A 20,152-nucleotide genomic window follows, 5' to 3' on the forward strand; every position below is an offset into this window, starting at 1 on the left:
GGTGTGTGTGCAGTGGCAGTGACTGGTGGGGACGTTGGACAGAGGGTCTGTATGTGGAAGCTGGCCTGTGTCCACCTCTGGAGATGAAGAGAGAGGCCAAGAGCTGGGTGGGATCAAGGGCGTGGGGTCTACATCAGATCTGGCTGTGGCAGCAGAGGACCAGCAAGCCCAGGGTTCAGATCGCAGTTCCGACACTTAGCAGCTATGCAATCTTAGGCTATTACACTTCTCCAAGCCTCACCTACAAAATCTGACACTAGCAGCTACACAATCTTAGGCTATTACACTTCTCCAAGCCCAACCTACAGAATGCGAGTGTTAATAGGTCACAGTGCAGCTTGTGATGAGGATTAAATGGGATATTTGAGATTTACAGGGCTGAGCATGCTGCCTGCCCGACAGGAGGCCTGTGATACAGTTGAACTGTGGCAGCACCCCGAGCTCAGGGAGCCATCAGCAGCCAGGGCAGCAGGTGCCTGGGGCCTGCTCAGGCTGCAGCATGTACCTTCTCCAGCTGGGGCACCGCATGGGTGGCCAGGATGCCCTTGTTGAAGAGGTTCAGCAGAGATGCCTCAAACTGCTCCAGTGGGGTGCTATAGTGCACCCCAGAGGTGTCCAGCACCAGGTCCACGATGAACAGGGGATTCTTCCGGGGCCTGCAGGCAATGGCGGGCTGACTGTGGGCAGAGGCCAAGGAGGCCTGTGTGAAGGGGCAGTCCCCTGCCCTTCCTGCCAGCGCTATGACTCTTGAGCCTCTCCATGCACAATACTTGCCTTCTCCTTCCTCCCAGACACCTCCAAGTTACCAGAGAGGAAGACCCGGGCCAACCAAACAGGTTCCTCTGCTCCTCAGATGACCCAAGGTCCATGAGCACCACAAGAGAGGGAGGCCCCCCACCCCCGTGCTGAGGTTGCCAGGGCCTAGGCATTTGTAGCCCCCACACTCTCCCCAGGAGCCCATCTTCCTTGGCTTCCCATCTCTGCTACGCAGCAAGAACCACGCCTGGATCCCAGCTGGAACCCTCTGATGGCTTCTGACTGTACTTAGAATAAATCCAGCCCCCAGCTGAGACCTCAGGAGGCCCCGTGATATCTGGCCTGGTCCCTGTGAGCTCTCCCACTCCATCCTGAGCAGCCCTCCCTCCCCTCCCTGACTCCAGCCACACTGGCCAGTCTTTCCTTCCTCAACTGCGCCAGGCCCATCCTCCCCTCAGTGCCTCTGCCCATGCTGATCTCTCTGCCTGTACCTGCCTCCACCTCGCATCGCCTCACAACTTGTTTCTTCTTACATCTCAGGTCTTGGCACAGATGCCACCTCCTCCTTGACCCACCCCCAGTGTCTATCATGGCCCCTGCCAAGCCCAGCAATGACCGTGTGTATTTATTTATCTGCTTGCTGCCTGTCTTTCCCATGAGACCAGGGACGGGGCCTCTCTTGTTCCCCTAGAACCATGCCTGGTTCATGGCAAGTGCTCAAAGAATATTTCTCCACTGAGTAACTCAATGATCGAGTGAATGAAGGTCACCAGAAGCAATGCAAGCCAGGGCTGGCAGGACATTGCCCAGCAGCCTGCAGGGAGCTCGGCTCTCCTTACTGCCTGGGACCTGGCATGGATGGGCACCCTGGCCCTGGTCCCTGACCCTGCTCCATCCCAGCCACTGGGGCCTAGCAAGGAACAGTTCTGGTGTCAACAGGTGCCTCCGCCCTGCCAGGCCTCACCTGTAGGGGCTGTTAATTAAGTCGTCACCCCAGACCATGTCATCGGTGCAGTTGAGCACGCTGCAACAGGTGTCGCTGATGAACTGTGAGAAGCTGGCAAGTGAGTCCTGCACCAGGAAGCGCAGTGTGTCCTGCAGCATGTACTTCACCAGCTCCATCAGCTTGCGCAGCTTGGACATGAGGTACACCTCCCAGTTGGTCTCATAGAGGTTGTACCAGCCCTTGCTCATGTCGCGCAGGCTGCTGCGCATGGCCACCTTTAGCGAGCTGATCCAGCTGTCCTTGAGGAACATCTGCACCTGGAGTGGCCACAGTCATCATCATATGGCCACCCTGGGGACCCACCACCTATAGCTGCACTCAGGGACTCTACGCACCAGGGCACTTGGGGCGGCTCAGGGCTCATCTGACTGCGGAGGGATGTCCCCTACCCCAACTTACTGCCAAGCCCTGCCAACCAACAGCCTCATGTGACCCTGGGGGCCCAGGGCTGCTGGGCAGGGAAGGAGGGAAGAAAGGAGGGAGGGAGGACAGGGCAGCAGAAGCAGGACTTTCCCTCCAGCCATGAGCGAGAGACAGAGACCCAGAGAATGAGATGAGAGAAGCAGAGAGACAGAGAACAAGACAAAAACGGGTCAAGAGGGAAGGACAGAGAATGAGGTGGAGAGACTGACAGAGACAGAGTTGAGTGAGGAGGGGGTACACCCCCACCTCCCTCACACCCCAATCCACAGGTCAACATGGGGGTGCCTGAGGCTCCTGCTCCCCCTTCTAAGACAAGGGATCTGCTTCAGAGGCAACCAGAGTTGGGATGGAAAGGGATTGGAAAGAGAGCCTGCCCTGGTTTTCCCTTTCTCTCCAAGATGAGCCACTACCCTTGATCCCCACCCCAGCCTCCAGTAAGGTCTAGGAAGAGGCTGAGGCCAGGTTTTGAGAAAAGCAGGGGCTCACAGCCTCACCACGTGACCCTGGCCTTCTGCTGCAGCCGCGACCCGTGCCTGCCAGTTCTAAGGGTCTGCCCTGCGTTTGCCCCTCTGTGCCCTTGATGCCCACAAACCTGGGAGAAGGTCTGTGACTGGATCTGCTCAAACTCCTCCAGGCGGCTGTACTTGGAGAGGCTCGAGTGGAACAGGGACATGGCGGTCACCTTGTTGCACTCGGCCCTCACCTTGCTGAGGGCCGTGATGACATCTGGACGTGTGAGCAGGGACAAGAAAGTGAAGTCCTCCTTCTGCTCCCGGAAGTGGTACTTGGGGACACTCACCAGCCCTGCAGGGGTAGGGGCCAAGGGCCAGGATCAGACCCCGCCTGGCCAAACCAGTGGACAGGACAGATCCACAGGGTGCTTGAAGGAGGGCCGTGACTCCTGCCTTCTCCTTGAAGAGTGACTGGCGTTCCCAGAGCCCCGCCTTTCCATAGTTTGCCAGAGTGGCGCTGAAGCTCTTCAGTGAGGTGCCTACTCTGAGATGGGTAAAGGAATTCCTTCCAGGACCCCCTAGTCACAGGCTCCTCTGAGAAGTAGATGAGAACCAAGAACCCTCTCCTCATCCACTCCTGCCCATGCTGCACACAAGCTTAAGGTCTGTGCACAGCCTGCCCTGAGGCACCAAGGAAGGAAAGGGTGGGTACCAGAACCTCTTGGAATGCCCACTGTCCACACCCCAGCCTGCGTCGGGAGTATATGACATGCAGGAAGCTGAGTCTAGGAAGGTTGGCAGATGAGCTGAAAGCAAGGAGGGTTCTCAGGCCCCGGGGTCCTGCTCTGAGACTCGGTCTCCTCTCTTGCTACTGGAGGAAGAAGGACTATCCTCTAGGTCAGATCAGCAGAGCCCCTTCCACCCGCTGCTAAAGCATTGTTTCCTAGTACACATTCACCTTGCAACTTCTGTGCTATTCCCACTAATATGTTCAAAAAGAGCCTTCTTCCCCTCCCCTGGTCCAGAGCCCTCCAGGCAGCAGGGAGAAGTGGGACAAGTGCTGGAGACATGGGAGGTGCAGGGAGTGTTGGGCTGATGATGCCCTCAGTGGCAGGGCAGACGATCCTGGAGGGGAAGGTGGGAGGGGGCTCTGGCCAGGTGGATGGCCATGGGGCCCCCGTCTTGGTCCAGTGACGCTCACCTCGCTCAGGCACCTGCTCCTCCTCCTTCTTGGGGAGGGTCACGTAGGAGAAGGTCTCGGGCTTGGAAGAGACAATGTGGTCAAAGTTGATCTTGTTCATGCTGCGCTCATAGTCCAAGCTCACTTCTCTGGCGAGACTGCTGAGGTGCTCTAGAACCCTGCCCATGGAGATGGGAGATAGGGGAATCAGGGGCTCCACACCCTGTGAACCCCAGCCGGGGCCCAGGCTCTGCTCTGGCATGGACCTGGGGACACGCATTTAGGGCTTCCCGTCTGGATTCATGGGCACACCCCCATCTGGCCCTGAGCCACTAACCTCTAAGTGCACCTCCCCTGCTTCTTTCATGCCCCTTGTCCCCATTTTCTGTCCCCCATTTTCTGCCCCTTGTCCCCATTTTCTGTTGCCAGTCTCTGGGAGCCAAGGCAGGCCCCAGACAGTGGGATGGGGTGCAGGAAGTCCTGGGCCTGGAAGCCTCAGAGAGTGCCACTCACTGCCTGCACCTCCCCTGCAGCACCCCCGCCCGCTACCCTATGGCGCAGTGGAAGATGCCTGCCACTGAGCTCTTTTGCTTTCACCGAGCAATCATGGCAGCGCCTGGAAGGTGCTGAGAACTCAGGATGTGCCCATGACTGGGCCTGAGGGTGGGTGACCCCTGCACTTCACTTTGAAACTGGGCTCTGAGATCGGAAATCAGCAGACCTGGGGTGAGCGTGCATACCATCTCCCCCGTCCTCACACAGGCAGACCCCTTGGAGGCCATTTCACTCACTCACTCGCTTGCTCTCTCACTCACTCACTCGCTCCTCAGCACACATTGCCTATGCTGCTGTGTTCCGGCACCTGGCTTGCTCAGGCCTCATCTGAGCCAGCAGGCATCTCCGTCCTTTGTGGACAGGCCTTTCTGTTCCTTGAGTTGGTCTCTTCCATTGATCTCTCCCTCCCTCCCACCCCTGCCACCTCTGAATAGTCCCTTTAGCCCTGGTAATGGCACCACAAGGGAACCTCAGTTTCCTGCAGCCCATACTTGCACCAGAACTTCACAGGCAGGGGACTGGTCTCACCTTCCACACACCCTCAACCTGGCCTAGAAATCTACTCACTCCCTCCGAACCTGGAAAAGACTCTTTCTCACCTTCTCTGCCAACTCACAGACACGCCCTCCCTCACTGGGTGAAGTCCCTCGAATTTCATCCGGAACTCAGAAGCCATTGGACAGAAATGACCCCATCTCCGCACCCCGGAATCTCCCTGCCTTCTGCCAGGGTAGAAGGCATGCCCTGCTCTCAGGAAGAGCCCAGCAAGCTCAGCCACCTCAGTCTCTTTGCCTTCCCTCCCACGCCCTCCCAGGGGTCCCCACACACTCCAGTATGTCCCACGTTAGAAGCCGCCCCTTGACTTCCTTCCCTCCCTTGACTTTATCTTTTTTTTTTTTTTTTTTTTTTTGAGACGGAGTCTCGCTCTGTCACCCAGGCTGGAGTGCAGTGGCGCAATCTCGGCTCACTGCAAGCTCCGCCTCCCGGGTTCACGCCATTCTCCTGCCTCAGCCTCTCCGAGTAGCTGGGACTACAGGCACCCGCCACCACGCCTGGCTAATTTTTTGTATTTTTAGTAGAGATGGGGTTTCACCGTGGTCTCGATCTCCTGACCTCGTGATCCGCCCGCCTCGGCCTCCTGAAGCCCTGGGATTACAAGCGTGAGCCACCGCGCCCAGCCCTCTTTGTGTTTCTTTAAGAAAAACTGGTGTGCTCACTTCTTCCCATCCTCATCTCTTCCCTCGCTGCCCCTGAGGCCGCTCCAGGCTCTGCCTCATCTCACTGGCCTCTCAGAGACTTGGCACAGTGGCTCCCTCCTACTCTGCTGCACCACTGTCCTCACGGAGCTTCTGGGACACCCTTCCCCTGGATCTTCCTCACCTCCCTGACTTCTAAACGTTGGCCTATGCCAGGGATCCTGAGACCCCTTGTCTTCCCCAGCTACACCTCCCACCAGGTGAGCTCCTCCAGCCTCGGACTCTGAACACCACCTATTCTATTCAGCCAGAACCCTCACACCTATCTGCAGTTCTCTCCCCTCATTTATCCACTAGCCCACTCAACACTGACACTGGATGCCTCACAATGTGTCAGAACCAGCATGTCGGAAAGCAAGCTCTTCATTTCTCTCCATCCCCTGTCCCTCGCTTGCCCCTTATCCCCACTAGCCTCCTTGTCTCTGAACAGCATTGCACACACCCTACTGACCAAAGCCCTAGGGAGGGGTCCCTGGTCTCTTCCCGCTACTGGATGTGCAACACCATGACTGGGCCCGAGGGTGGGTGACCCCTGCACCTGATCCTGAAACTGGGCTTTGAGATTGGAAATCCCCAAACCTGGGGTGAGCTTGCATTTAGTCCATTAGCAGCTCTCATTGGCTCCACCTCTGAGGAAACCTCAAATATATCTCCTTCTCCCCTGCTGCTCAGCTACTATTCTGGTTCAAGCCACCATCATGATCTCTGGCCCTGATTATGGCATTAGTCTCCTCATTGATCTCCCTGCTTCCACTCTTGCCCCCTTACAACTCATTCTCCACTTGAGTTGGAAAAAATATATTTTAAACATGTAAATGATCAAGCCACTCCTCTGCTCACCACCACCCATGGCTTGCACAGACTGTCGGCCCGTGGCCGCGTCTCGGCCCCTGCTTGTGGTCCAGCCTCCCCGACCAACATCTCTCTCTGCATCCCAGCCACAGTAACCCTGCCCTGCTCCTCAAGTACCACAAAGTTGTCCCTACCTCAGCCTCTGCACTGCTGTTCCTTCTACCAGAATCCTTTTCTTCCCTTACTTTTTTAGACCTCAACTCAAATGTTATCACCACTGTGAGGAAGGCTTTCCCTGACCACCTAATATAAAGAAGCCCTTCTGAGACATCTCTATTCCCTTCTCTCGCTTGGTCTTCACAGCACTTATCAGAACCCTAAAAACCCAGATTTTTCATTGTCTTTCTGGCCAGTCTGAGAGTCCCCAGGGTGCAGGCTCTTTGTTGGAAATGTTCACTGCTCTGTCCCCAGTGCCTGGCACAAAATGGGTACTTCCACACATGGCTGCTTGCTGGCCTGACATCCACTCCCTCCCTTCTTCCTCAGTTTTGTTCCAGAATTCCATCCTTCCTCACTTGACTCAGGGGAAGATGACTACAGCCCCAGCTACAGGGGTACATCTCAGCTAGTCCAAGCCAGTCGTGGTGGAGCTTGCCCCGACTGCAGTTGGTTTAGGTGTGGGAACATGTCCCAGTTATGATCAACCACTGATGCAGAGATATAAAAGTCAAGCCCTTTGCAGTGAGCTAAGATTGCTCCACTGCACTCTAGCCTGGGGGACAGAGCAAGACCCTGTCTCAAAAAAAAAAAAAAAAAAAAAGTCAAGCCCTCTTGTTCTGGCTCCCTCCAGGACAAATTCAGTGGTGCCATGCTTGCTCCAGAGTTTCCCACAGGATCAGGCTGAGACTAGACTTCTAAAACCATATTTTACCAGCTGCTTCTTCTATTATACCCTGCTTCCTTCACTTCCTTATAGATTTCTCCTGAGAGGATTTCATCAATCGCTTGCACAAGAGTCCCCAAATCAGGGTCTGCTTCTAGGGAACCCAATCTAAGACAACCCTTGCTGTGGTCATGAAACTGCTGCTGCCATCTCACCTGAAGATGAAGCCAGCATACACTGCAGACAGAGCCCTGATGCACCAACCCTGGGGCGTCCTGCATTGGTTTTCCTGCTACAGGTACAGGAATGCACTTCCCTGCTGTCTAAGACAATCCGAGACCAGCATCTTTGATACTTAAAGCCAAAAACATTATAAATTGAATAAAATTCAAGAAACAGACTTCTGGACAGCCGAGGTAAGGTGGCTATATTGATTCAAATTTTCCAACACATCCTAAGAAGGAAGGAAGGAAGGAAGGAAGGAAGGAAGGAAGGAAGGAAGGAAAAACTAACGCTACCAAAACCCACACCTTTAGCACAACTAGAATAAGCAGAATGCCTAGACTTCAAATTATCTTTAAATTAAAAAAAAAAAGTCTATCTCCAGTGAGCTGTCTCTCACACTCTTGCTGCAAGTTTTCACAGAGAACAAGAGCAGTCTAAGAAAAACTGCAGAAAAGGGAAATAGTGGTAACCCTAAGATGGCTCTAAAATCCTACCAGAGGCCAGGCGCAGTGGCTCATGCCTGTAATCCCAGCACTTTGGGAGGCCAAGGTGGGTGGATCACCTGAGGTCAGGAGTTCAAGACCAGCCTGGCCAACATGGTGAAGCCCTGTCTCTACTAAAAATACAAAAATTAGCTAGGCATGGTGGTAAGCGCCTATAGTCCCAGCTAGTAGGGAGGCTGAGGCAGGAGAATCATTTGAACACAGAGGGCAGAGGTTGCAGTAAGCTGAGATCACACCACTGCACTCCAGACTAGGTGACAGAGCAAGACTTCATCTCAAAAAATAAATAAAAATAAATAAATAAATAAATAAATAAATAAATAAATAAAATCCTACCAGAAAGAGAAAGTAACCCAGGCTGGGGGCAGTGGCTAACGCCTGTAATCCCAGAACTTTGGGAGGCCGATGCGGGTGGATGAATTGAGCCCAGGAATTCGAGACCAGCCTGGGCAACAAAGTGAGACCCCCATCTCTACAAAAAATAAAAAAAATAGCAGGTGTGGTGGCACATGCCTGTAGTCCCAGCTACCAGGGAGGCTGAGGCAGGAGGATTACTTGAGCCCAAGAGTTTGTGGTTGCAGTTAGCTGTGATTATGCCACGGTACTCCAGCCTGGGTCAAAGTGAGACCGTATCTCAAAAAAAGAGAAAGTAACCCTAACTGTAAAAATACTGAAAAAAAGCCCTGGTAAATCAGAGCACTTACTACAAGGAAGGGATTTAAGGGCATGCAATTCAAGGCAGTGTTCTTTGAAAGGCATGACTTATGGGACAGGAGGTAGAAGGAAAGGGGTCATTTGTAGACTGGAGGATAAGGGAAAAGAAGCAAAAGTGAAATTTTGAGTTCCGCAAGATAAGAGGACAAAAACCTTGGAGGATCCACATCCCTCTTCCCAGCATGTGTGTACACAGACACACACACACACACACACACACACACACACGGAGCGCATTCTAAAAAAAAAAAAAAAAAAAAAAAAAAACTAATGTGCAATACTGAAAGAAGAGGGCGCCCTTGAACCAGAAAGCTTGCAAATCACTCCAAATCCTGAAATGAATAGGTGAACACCGACTACATTTACTTCTATAAGAAAAAGAGAGCATCTTTTAGCTTTGTTTGGACGTTTGAGAAGACGAGAACATCTTAACTGATAAAATTTCCATCACCCCTAAAAAAATAAACAAGGACCAAGCAGAAGAAAACTGTAACACAACACTTCAGCTAAATAGCCTAAACAAATGTTTGGACATCTGAAAAACCACCTTGAATCAGAAATTCAAACATAAAACATATAAATGGACAAATGTCGGTAAGAAAAGAGACTTAATTAAGCTCAAGGAAAAAATGGAAAATAAAATTATCTCAGGGAGGAAGCTGAAATTACAAGGTGCTCCAGAGAAAACAGAGTCAAATCAAAGCATAATGAAGTAAATTGAAGAAAGGCAGGATATAACCAAGAGAATAAAAATGAGAGAAAATAAAGGAAGTAAAAGAAAGAAAATAAATTTTTAAAAATAAATAAAATTAGAAAGAAAAAACTAAAAAGGGTCGGAAACTGGTTGAATTAAAAGATACGCAAAGCAGCAGCAATATATAAAAAGATACATACATACATACCTACATAGAGATATAGATACATAATGGAATCCTTGATGAAGAAAAACAAAAGAATGGAACAGAACCAAGATTTAAAACTATAATTCAAGGGAATTTTTTTTTTTTTTTTTTTTTAGACGGAGTCTGGCTCTGTCACCCAGGCTGGAGTGCAGTGGCACAAACTCAGCTAACTGCAAGCTCTGCCTCCCAGGTTCAAGCAATTCTCCTGCCTCAGCCTCCCGAGTAGCTGGGATTACAGGCACCTGCCACCACACCTGGCTAATTTTTTTTTTTTTTTGTATTTTTAGTAGAGATGGGGTTTCACCAAGTTGACCAGGCTGGTCTCAAACTCCTGACCTCAGGCGATCCACCCACCTCAGCCTCCCAAAGTGCTGGGATTACAGGCGTGAACCACCATGCCTGGCCAGCCTCAGACTTCTTAAAAGCACCACACAGGCAAGGCAACCAAAGTGGAGCATTTTTTAAAAACTTGTAGAATAAAAGCTGTGAACTAAGAATTTTATATCTGGTCAAGCTGTCCTTCATGTTTTAAATGTGTGACAACTCAAGGAACTCTATACCCTTGAGCTCTTCATGAGGAATCTACTAGAAAAGGAACTTTATACAACCAAGAGATGACAGGAGACTTCACAAAAAGATTGATATGTTTAACAGAGTTTATTGTAAGTTGAAGACTAAAAGGTGGAGATGAGTGTGGAGGAATAGTAATAATATTTTAACAGTTAAAATATTAAGTAGAGGCTGGGCACAGTGGCTCATGCCTGTAATCCCAGCACTTCGGGAGGCCGAGGCAGGTGGATCATTTGAGGTCAGGAGTTCGAAAACAGCCTGGCCAACATGATGAAATCCCTTCTTTACTAAAAATACAAAAAATAGCCAGGCATGGTGGTAGGCGCCTGTAATCCCAGCTACTCAGGAGGCTGGGGCAGGAGAATAGCTTGAGCCCAGGAGGCAGAGGTTGCAGTGAGCAGAGATTGCACCATTGCACCCCAGCCTGGGTGACAGAACAAGACTCCATCTCAAAAATAAATTAATTAATTAATTAATTAAGTAGAGCTGAGCATGGTGACTCACTCCTATAATCCCAGCACTTTGGGAGGCTGAGGTGAGCAGATTGCTTGAGCCCAAGAGTTTGAGACCAGCTTGGGCAACATAGGGACACCCCATCTCTACAAAAATACAAAAATTAACCAAGCGTGATAGCTCACACCTGTGGTCCCAGCTACTCAGGAGGCTGAAGTATGAGGATAGCTTGAGCCCAGAAGGTCAAGGCTGAAGTGAGCTATGATTGTCGTGCTACTGCACTGTGGCATGGGTGACAGAGCAAGACCCTGTCTCAAAACAAAACAAAACAAACAACAACAATGAAACAGGCCAGATACTAAAGGGTTAAGTAGGAAAGCAGGGGATAATGGAGACTATAAAAGAAACCACTAAAATAAAGGTACAGACCTTCCTAAACGCCAAAAGAAATTTTTAAAATAGAAGAACTAAGAAAACATATCATGTAGAGAAAGAAACATAGCATTGTATTACAATACACATAATGATTATAATATGAAGTAATATGACTGAGTTGAGGTCAAACCTATTAGCCATACCAATAAATGTGAATGGGCTTAACTTATTACAAGAAAAAGGTTTTAAATTTGGCTCACAAATAAAACCCAAACTATATGCTGAAAGTAAGAAACTGATCTAAAATGAATTAGTTTAGAAAGGCTCAAAATAGAGGGATTTATCAGGCAAATAGAAATAATAAAATGTCAGGTTGCCATGTTGATATCAAACAAAGTAAAATGCAGATCCAAAAGCATTAGAACTCCGCCAAAAGGCTCCTGGAACTCATAAACAACTTCAGTGAAGTTTCGGGAAACAAAATCAATGTACAAAAATCAGGAGCATTTCCATACACCAATAATGTTCAAGCTAAGAGCCAAATCAAGAACACAATCCCATTTACAATTGCCACAAAAAAAAAAATACCTAGGAACACATTTAACCAAGGAGGTAAATGATCTCTAGAAGAACTACAAAACACTGCTAAAAGAAATCAGAGATGACACAAACAAACGGAAAAACACTCCATGCTGATGGACTGGAAGAATCAATACTGTTAATATGGCCACACTGTCTAAAGCAATCTACAGATTCAACACAATTCCCATCAAACTACCAAGTCATTTTTCACAGAACTAGGAAAAAATTAGCCTAAAATTCATACGAAACCTAAAAAGAGCCTGCATAGCCAAAGCAAACCTAAGCAAAAAGAACAAAGCTGGAGGCATCACCTTATCTTCAAACTGTACTACAAAGCTACAGTAACCAAAACACCATAGTACAGTTACAAAAACAGACACATAGTCCAATGTAACAGAATAGAGAGCCCAGAAATAAAGCCACACACCTACAGCCATCTGATCTTCAACAAAGTTGCCAAAAATATGCAATGGGGAAAGGACTCCCTATTCAATAAATGGTGCTGGGATAGCTGGCTAGCCATATGCAGAAGATTGAAACCGGACCCTTACCTTTCACCATAAACAAAAATTAACTCAGGATGGATTAAAGATTTAAGTTGTTCTTTTTTTTTTTTTCCTGAGAAAGGGTCTGGCTCTGTCACCCAGGTTGGAGTGCAGCAGTACCAGCGCGGCTCACTGCAACCTCCACCTCCTAGGTTCAAGTGATCCTCCCATCTCAGCCTCCCAAGGAGCTGGGACAACAGGCACACCCCACCATGCCTGGCTAATTTTTTTGTATTTTTTGGTAGAGATGGGGTTTCACCATGTCGTCCAGGCTAATCTTGAACTCCTGAGCTCAAACCATCCACCTTGCTCGGCCTCCCAAAGTGCTGAGATTACAGGTGTCAGCCATCTCGTCCAGCCAGGATTAAAGATTTAAATGTCAGACTTCAAACCATAAGAATCCTAGAAGAAAACCTAGGAATCACCATTCTGGATGTTGCCCTTGGGAAAGAATTTATGACTAAGTCCTCAAAAGCAATTGCAACAAAAACAAAAATAGAAGAGTGGGACCTACTTCAAGAGCTTTTGCACAGCAAAAGAAACTATCAACAGAGTAAACAGACAACCTGCAGAACTGGAGAAAATATTCACAAACTATGCATCTGACAAAGGTCTAATATCCAGAATCTATAAGAAACTTAAACAAGTGTACAAGGAAAAAATGAATAATCCCATTTAAAAAATGGGAAAAAGGGGCCGGGCGCAGTGGCTCAGGCCTGTAATCCCAGCACTTTCGGAGGCCAAGGTGGGCAGATCACCTGAGGTCAGGAGTTCGAGACCCACCTGACCAACATGGAGAAACCCCGTCTCTACTAAAAATACAAAATTAGCCGGGCATGGTGGCACATGCCCGTAATCCCAGCTACTCGGGAGGCTGAGGCAGGAGAATCGCTTGAACCCAGGAGACAGAGGTTGCAGTGAGCTGAGATTGCGCCATTGCACTCCAGCCTGGGCAACAAGAACAAAACTCCATCTCAAAAAAACCAAAAAAAAAAAAGGGAAAAAGGGCCAGGTGCGGTGGCTCACATCTATAATCCCAGCACTTTGGGAGGCCGAGGCAGACGGATCACCTGAGGTCAGGAGTTCAAAACCAACCTGGCCAACATGGTGAAACCCCCCTCTCTACTAAAAATACAAAAATTAGCTGGGCATGGTGGCAGGCACCTGTAATTCCAGCTACTCGGGAGAGTAGCAAAAAAAAAAACAAAAACAAAAAAACAAAACAAAACAATCACCCATTGCTTTTTTTGTTTAAAAAGCAAAAAAAAAATCACACATTTTTTAAAAAGCTTATAGATCATGCCTGTAATCCCAGCACTTTGGGAGGCCGAGGTGGGCGGATCACGAGGTCAGGAGATCGAGACCATCCTGGCTAGCATGGTGAAACCCCGTCTCTGCTAAAAATACAAAAAAATTAGCTGGGCGTGGTGGCGGGCGCCTGTAGTCCCAGCTACTTGGGAGGCTGAGGCAGGAGAATGGCGTGAACCCGGGAGACGGAGCTTGCAGTGAGCCGAGATTGTGCCACTGCACTCCAGCCTGGGCAACAGAGCGAGACTCCCGTCTCAAAAAAAAAAAAAAAAAAAAAGCTTATAGAATAAGGATTTAAGAAAAAAATACGAGAACACATGGACACAGGAAGGGGAACATCACACACCAGGGCCTGTTGTGGGGTGGGGGGAGGGGGGAGGGATAGCATTAGGAGATATACCTAATGGGTGCAGTACACCAACATGGCACATGTATACATATGTAACAAACCTGCAGGTTGTAAACATGTACCCTAAAACTTAAAGTACAATAAAAAAAAAGAGGGAAGAAAGTGAAACAAAAAAATATATATATATACATTTTATATATATACACATTATATATACACATAAATTTTTTTTTAATGGAGTCTCACTCTGTCACCCAAGCTGGAGTGCAGTGGTGTGATCTTGGCTCACTGCAACCTCTACCTCCCGGGTTCAAGAGATTCTCCTGCCCCAGCCTCCTGGGTAGCTGGGATTACAGGCACCCACGACCAGGCCCAGCTAACTTTTGTATTTTTAGTAGAGACGGGGTTTCACCATATTGGCCAGGCTGGTCTCGAACTCCTGACCTCAAGTGATCCACCTATTGCACTCCAGCCTGGGTGACAGAGTGAAACTCCATCTCAAAAAAAAAAAAAAAAAAAGTTTTTTTAAAAATTAAAAGTTTATAAAATAGAAAAGTTGGCTGGGCACAGTGGCTCACGCCTGTAATCCCAGCACTTTGGGAGGCCAAGGCAGGTGGATCACGAGGTCCCAGCTGCTCAGGAGGTTGAGGTGGGAGGCTTGCTTGAGCCCAGGAAACTGAGGCTACAGTGAGCCAAGATCGCCCCACTGCACTCCAGGCACTCCAGCCTGGGTGACAGAGTAAGAACCTGTCTCAAAAAATACACTAAAATAATAAATAAAAAGAGCTTCCTTGGAGAAACAGCTGGTTTCAGGACTGGACCTGGGAAAGTACATAATGAGCCTGGAAATTCTTGCTGTGCCAGAAAGTAAAGTTATCTTAGGGGCATCTTGCTAATAAATCATCATCTAAGGGTTTTGAAGAATGATGGAAACATGGTAAAACGACACAGGAATTAGCTTGAAAAGTCTCCCGCTGGCCAAATCTAGGACAATTTGAGCACCAAAAATTTTAAAAAGTAGTCAATTGTAACCCTTTGAATAAAATAAGGATCCAGGAGTCCATATGGATAATGAGAGACCTGGAGATGAACAAAAAATTGTTTGAGGCCCCAGCAAGTCCATAGGGCAATAGGCAGGACAGTCTCAAACAGATGAGCCCTGAGGGAGCTCCACCCTGGAGTAGCACCAACTTCCTATGGGAAGGTTCCCTGGAGAAGGCGATGCCCAGAATGGGGAAGGCCGAGCGGGGACTCACGAGGGGACCTTGTGAATCCGAGGCGTGCTCAGGGCCCATTGCTTGATCTTGCTCAGGCTCTGTTCACTGATGACACGCTGGCCGTCAGAGGGTATGCAGTCCACATACAAGTTGTAGAGCAGCAGCGCCTCCGTGTTCTTGCGCAGGGCGTTGGCCTGGACCACACGTTGTGCGAACATGCAAGGGTCCTCAGCGCAGAAGAGAAGCTGGATCCGTGGCACCCAGTACTGACAGACCTGAAGGGGTGGCCTTCCTGGGGGCCGGGTGAGAGGGAGAAGGGGACACGCAGTCAGGCTTTCTGGGCTGAAACACTAGGTTCCGGCCGGCTGTGCCGTGGATGCCCAGTGGCCCTGAACAAATTGTTTCCCTCTTCTGACCCCCTGTTGCATCTGTGAAATGGGCATGACGACACTCCCTGCCCGGCCCATCTCACAAGGTGTCATGGACGGATGGGAAAGCACTTAGACAAGGCTGGGGCACGGTGGCTGACACCTTTAATCCCAGCACTTTGGGAGGCCGAGGAGGGAGGATGCTTGAGGCCAGGAGTTCGAGACCAACCTGGCCACCATGGTAAAACCCTGTCTCTACTAAAAATACAAAAAAGTAGCTGGGGTGTGGTCGTGGGCGCCTGTAATCCTAGCTACTTGGGAGACTGAGGCACAAGAATCACTTGAAGCCGGGAGGAAGAGGTTACGATGAGCCAAGATTGCACCACTGCACTCCAGCCTGGGTGACAGAGCCAGACTCTGTCTCGAAAAAAAAAAAAAAAAAAAAGAAAAGTATTTAGACAAGGAGTTATACAGGCATGGCTGCTCAAGTGCCCATCCCTTGATCCCACACCCAGGGCAGGCATCACTTATTGATGGGACTTGGGCTCAGAGCTGACATGCCAAATAACGCCCACTTGCCCTTTCCGGGGTCTCTGAGTGATGAGTCCTCTGGTCCTCACCGGTCAGGGCGTTGGGCAAACAGAAAAGTAGAATTCAGACCTGATCTGGCAGTGCCCTGGGCGGAGTTGGCCTCAGTCACAGGCCGGCCAGGCCCAAGCTGGGGGTCTACTTGGGGCAGCGGCAGGACCTCATACCTTCAGGGGTGACCCCTGCATTCAGGATGGGCCTCCCCATCTCATCTCGCACCAGGCCTTTCTCGTCTGTCTTGTGTACCAGGTACAGCTTCTTCTCCTCGTCGTAGTCCAGGACGCCGACCTCGCACCATTTGTACTTCAGCTTCTGACTCTTGGGGTCCTCTGAAATAGGAGGGGAAATTCCACCAGTGCCCCCTGCCATGGGGGCAGGAAGGGGCCTCTGAGTGCTGGCAGCAGCGCTGGGAATGGGTCTCAGAGATCACCAGTCTGGTGTCTCTCCCGCTGGGATGCCCCTCTCTGCTCCAGCAGAGGCAGGGCCCTGCTTCCTCCCAGCTGAGCTGGGCTCTGAGGAACCCCGTGCTGCAGGCAGAGCCAGAAAGACCAGGCTTCTCTGCCCTGGTGCTCAGCATAACCTCTACCAGGGCAGAGAGACACACAGGTCAACGGGAGGCTGGGACAGGCGGCACGAAAGCCCCAAGTTAAAGGAGACCTGCTGAGAACCCAGTTGTAAAGGTCATGAATGAGTTGGACCCCCTTCAAGGTGACCATGGCCAGGGTGAAGCCCTCCCCACAGGCTTCCCCTGGCTGCTCAGTCCCTGGGCCCCTCATCTGAGAACAGGGCACGGCAGGGCAGGGCAGGGCAGGAGCCGCTCTTTGGTCAGGCTGGGCCTCCCCCTGGTTTCCTGGGCTGAAAGCCTGTGCCCACTTCTCTAGCTTACCTCCTGCCGCTGCCCCTCACACATTTCTCTCCAGCCACACTGTATGTCTGGCTATTCCTGTGAGTTTCGACCTTGTTCCCACTGCAAAGCCTCTGCACTGGCTGTGCCCTCAGCTTGGAACACTCTCCACTCAGGTCGCCTCATTGCTAGTTGTTCCCTTCACCAAGGAGAAACCTCTGTGCCTAAAATAGCACCCCTGTCCCAGGCACTCTCTGACTTGTTACCCCATTCTGTTCCTCACAGTGCTGAAAGTCATACCACTTATGCATCAGCTCCTGGTTCACAGCTGACCTGCTCACACCAGTGTCAACTCACTAAGGGCAGGAGCGACTTTGTCCCATCTCAGTCATAGCTGTGTCCCTGGGCCTGGAATGGAAACTAGTACCTTGCAGGTGTTCGATAAACTTTTGCAGAAGGAAGATGCACACACATGGTGCCCAGCAGAGCAGCCGCAATACATAGTGGCTTAAAAACAAACTGAGGCCAGGCGCGATGGCTCATGCCTATAATCCCAGCACTCTGGGAGGCAGAGGTGGGCGGATTGCCTGAGCTCAGGAGTTCGAGACCACCTTGGGCAACATGGTGAAACCCTGTCTCTACAAAAATACAAAAAATTAGCTGGGAGTAGTGATGTGTGCCTGAAGTCCCAGCTACTCGGGAGGCTGAGGCACAAAAATTATTTAAACCTGGGAGGTGGAGGTTTCAGTGAGCCGAGATAAAAACTGTTTATTTTTGTTTTGTTTGTTTCTGTTTTTGTTTTTGTTTTTGAGATGGAGTCTCGCTCTGTTGCCCAGGCTGGAGTGCAATGGCGTGAGCTCCACTCACTGCAAACTCCGCCTTCCAGGTTGAAGCAATTCTCCTGCCTCAGCCTCCCGAGTAGCTGGGATTACAGGTGTGCACCACCACGCCCAGCTAATTTTTGTATTTTTAGTAGAGACGGGGTTTCATCATGTTGTTCAGGCTGGTCTTGAACTCCTGACCTCATGATCCACCTGCCTTGGCTTCCCAAAGTATTGGGATTACAGGCATGAGCCACCACACCTGGCCCCCTGGTTTTTTGTTTGTTTGTTTGTTTTGTTTTGTTTGAGTTCTACAGACTGGGTTGAGGAAGGAAGGGCTGGAATTCTCAGGAAATGCTCCCCACCTGTTGACACCAGCTAGCTGAGTAAAGGATGGGTAAAGAAAGCCTACAGCTCACCTATTTTGCTTCTCTGTTTTGCTTTTCCCTTCCCTTCCTAGTAGATTGCCTTTCTGAAAATGCTGGCCTTGTCTCGGCTCAACTCAGATGAAAAGATGTCACTGGAAGCTCCCAGCAGAAAACAAGAGGTCCCCGGCAGAGCCCCTCCCTGCTCACCCCTCCTCCCACCCATGCCACCACCCCAGACCAGGGCCATGTGAAGGGGTGTAAGCAGAGCACCTTGGTGGAGGCTGCTACTTGGTGCATTTAAGGCTAATGCAGCCCCAAACCTTCTGGTTTTATCACCAGGAATTGGCGATCTGGGAACAATTGAGTAAATTATTTTTGTAATTAAGTCCAAAATAAAGGGAACATTCTGGGCTTCTTGTCTAGTTCAGAGAAATTGATTCTAGCATTAACATGTTTTTAAAATGAAACATAAATTTACAGCCTGCTCAATGGACTCACTGTGCAGTCTTAAAACCAGTCATGGCTCTCACAATCCTGCTTCCCACCTGGAGCTGACCTACTGAGCCCACTCCCCACTCACAGCATCTTGTCCACCCATCAGGTGGGGAGCAGAGCAGCCTTCAGCCCTGCACAGGGGAACAGCCACCTCCAACTTCCCAAATGATGGCCCACACCTTCCTAGGATGTTGCATCGACACCCAGCCGCGCAGGCCGAGACGTCAGCCATGGATGCCCACCTGGCACTGCTTTCCACAGCAGGAAACGGGAGAGCCTCCACAGCCGCTGGGGCAGGCCTGAGGCCAAAGGAGTAGCCAGGGGCACTCCCTGGGCAGATACGGACAAGGCCAAGACAAGGCAAACCTGTGTGGCATCAAGTGGGCATGGTGAGGTGTGACAGTGGTAGTGGATGGGTGACAGTAGGCGAGTGTGTTTCTGTGTGGTGAAAATGTGTACGTGAGAGCGATTGTTGGGGGTGTGTATGACAGTGAATGTGCTTGTCAATGTGTGTGATGATGGGGATGTGTGTTTGTGAGCAAGTGTGTGATGGTGTGTGTTGTGCACACAAAAGTGAAAGCTGAGAGGCCACGGTTAGAGCTGCAACAATGGGGCTTCTGGGTGGAGGGATGGAGAGTGGAATTGTGCCCCTCGTGCATGTTTCAACATTCCCAATGAGCATGTACATATTTTACTACCAATAAATCAACGATTTTTCAAAACACTAGACAGCTGTCCCTTTTCCAGCTCTCCCAACAATGCTCTCCCTGGTCCTTGCATTCCTGCCTCTGTGAGGCCAGCTCCTAGGCCTGTCTACCAGCTGAGAGGTCTTGAAAGACCCCTCACCTCTGGTGGCTGCCAGGTCCCAGGGGAGCCCAGGAGTCTGTGACAGGGCTGCTACTGGAATGAGATAGTGCCCCCACTCCAGACTGGCCTTGCTCACCATGCCCCAGGAAGTCATCAGTGGGCAGGAGGGCTTTTCCTGGGACAGGTTTCCTGTCCAGAGACCCTGGCTCCAAGCCCATGTTGATCCACTCTCTGGGAGTCCGGCAGTCAAAGTCCTCATTGTCAAATACCTGGAAGAAAGCAGGCCAACATTGGGAGGAGGCAGCTCCTCTAGTAGGGCCCAGGTGGGACTGGGTGTGCCAAAGGATGGGGTGCCTAAGTAATCCCCTCCCCAGGTGAGAGAGCTGCAAGGTGGGACTGGGGGCTGGGGGCTGACCCTCTCCACTGCTAGGACTGGGGGTTGAGCCTCTCCACTGCTGCTCCCAGGGGTACACAGCATCTGGTTGGGTGAAACCCTAGATCCCCATCCAGCCAAGCCACCTGAGGCTCAGGCAGAGGGGTGTCTAGGGACCCAGAGCAGGTGGTGGGTTCTTTCTCCCACTGCCCAGGGCCACCTAGCTCAGGACCAAGGGAAGAGGTGGCCCTTGGGTTTTCCAGGGGACCCTACTTCAACTTGGAACTGGTGAGATTCGGGGCTGTCAGGAGGCAGCCCTTAGCTAGACTCAGCTTTACCTCCTTACAGGGACCACCAGGTGAAAGACACTCAGGGCCGCAGAGAGGAGGGGAGGGGAGGTGGGTGAAAGCCAGAGCCAGGCCATGCTCCCTTTCTCCTCCCT

The 20,152-nt window shown here is 50.6% G+C and overlaps 1 protein-coding gene across 1 annotated transcript in view; it reads right to left on the minus strand.

The window, feature by feature from the left end:
- The window catches only part of DNAH1 (dynein axonemal heavy chain 1), an 82,058-nt gene that overhangs the window by 52,797 nt on the left and 9,109 nt on the right, over positions 1 to 20,152 (minus strand). The window contains exons 6-12 of the mRNA XM_032161363.2: positions 19,474 to 19,606; positions 16,170 to 16,331; positions 15,086 to 15,338; positions 3,839 to 3,996; positions 2,778 to 2,989; positions 1,721 to 2,019; positions 506 to 656 (exon numbers count right to left, since the gene is read on the minus strand). Coding sequence (XP_032017254.2) covers positions 506 to 656; positions 1,721 to 2,019; positions 2,778 to 2,989; positions 3,839 to 3,996; positions 15,086 to 15,338; positions 16,170 to 16,331; positions 19,474 to 19,606 — 1,368 coding nt within the window. The remainder of the gene's footprint in view (positions 1 to 505; positions 657 to 1,720; positions 2,020 to 2,777; positions 2,990 to 3,838; positions 3,997 to 15,085; positions 15,339 to 16,169; positions 16,332 to 19,473; positions 19,607 to 20,152) is intronic.

Source organism: Hylobates moloch, unplaced genomic scaffold (genome assembly GCF_009828535.3).
Source record: "Hylobates moloch isolate HMO894 unplaced genomic scaffold, HMol_V3 SCAFFOLD_8, whole genome shotgun sequence".
Lineage (NCBI taxonomy): Eukaryota > Metazoa > Chordata > Mammalia > Primates > Hylobatidae > Hylobates > Hylobates moloch.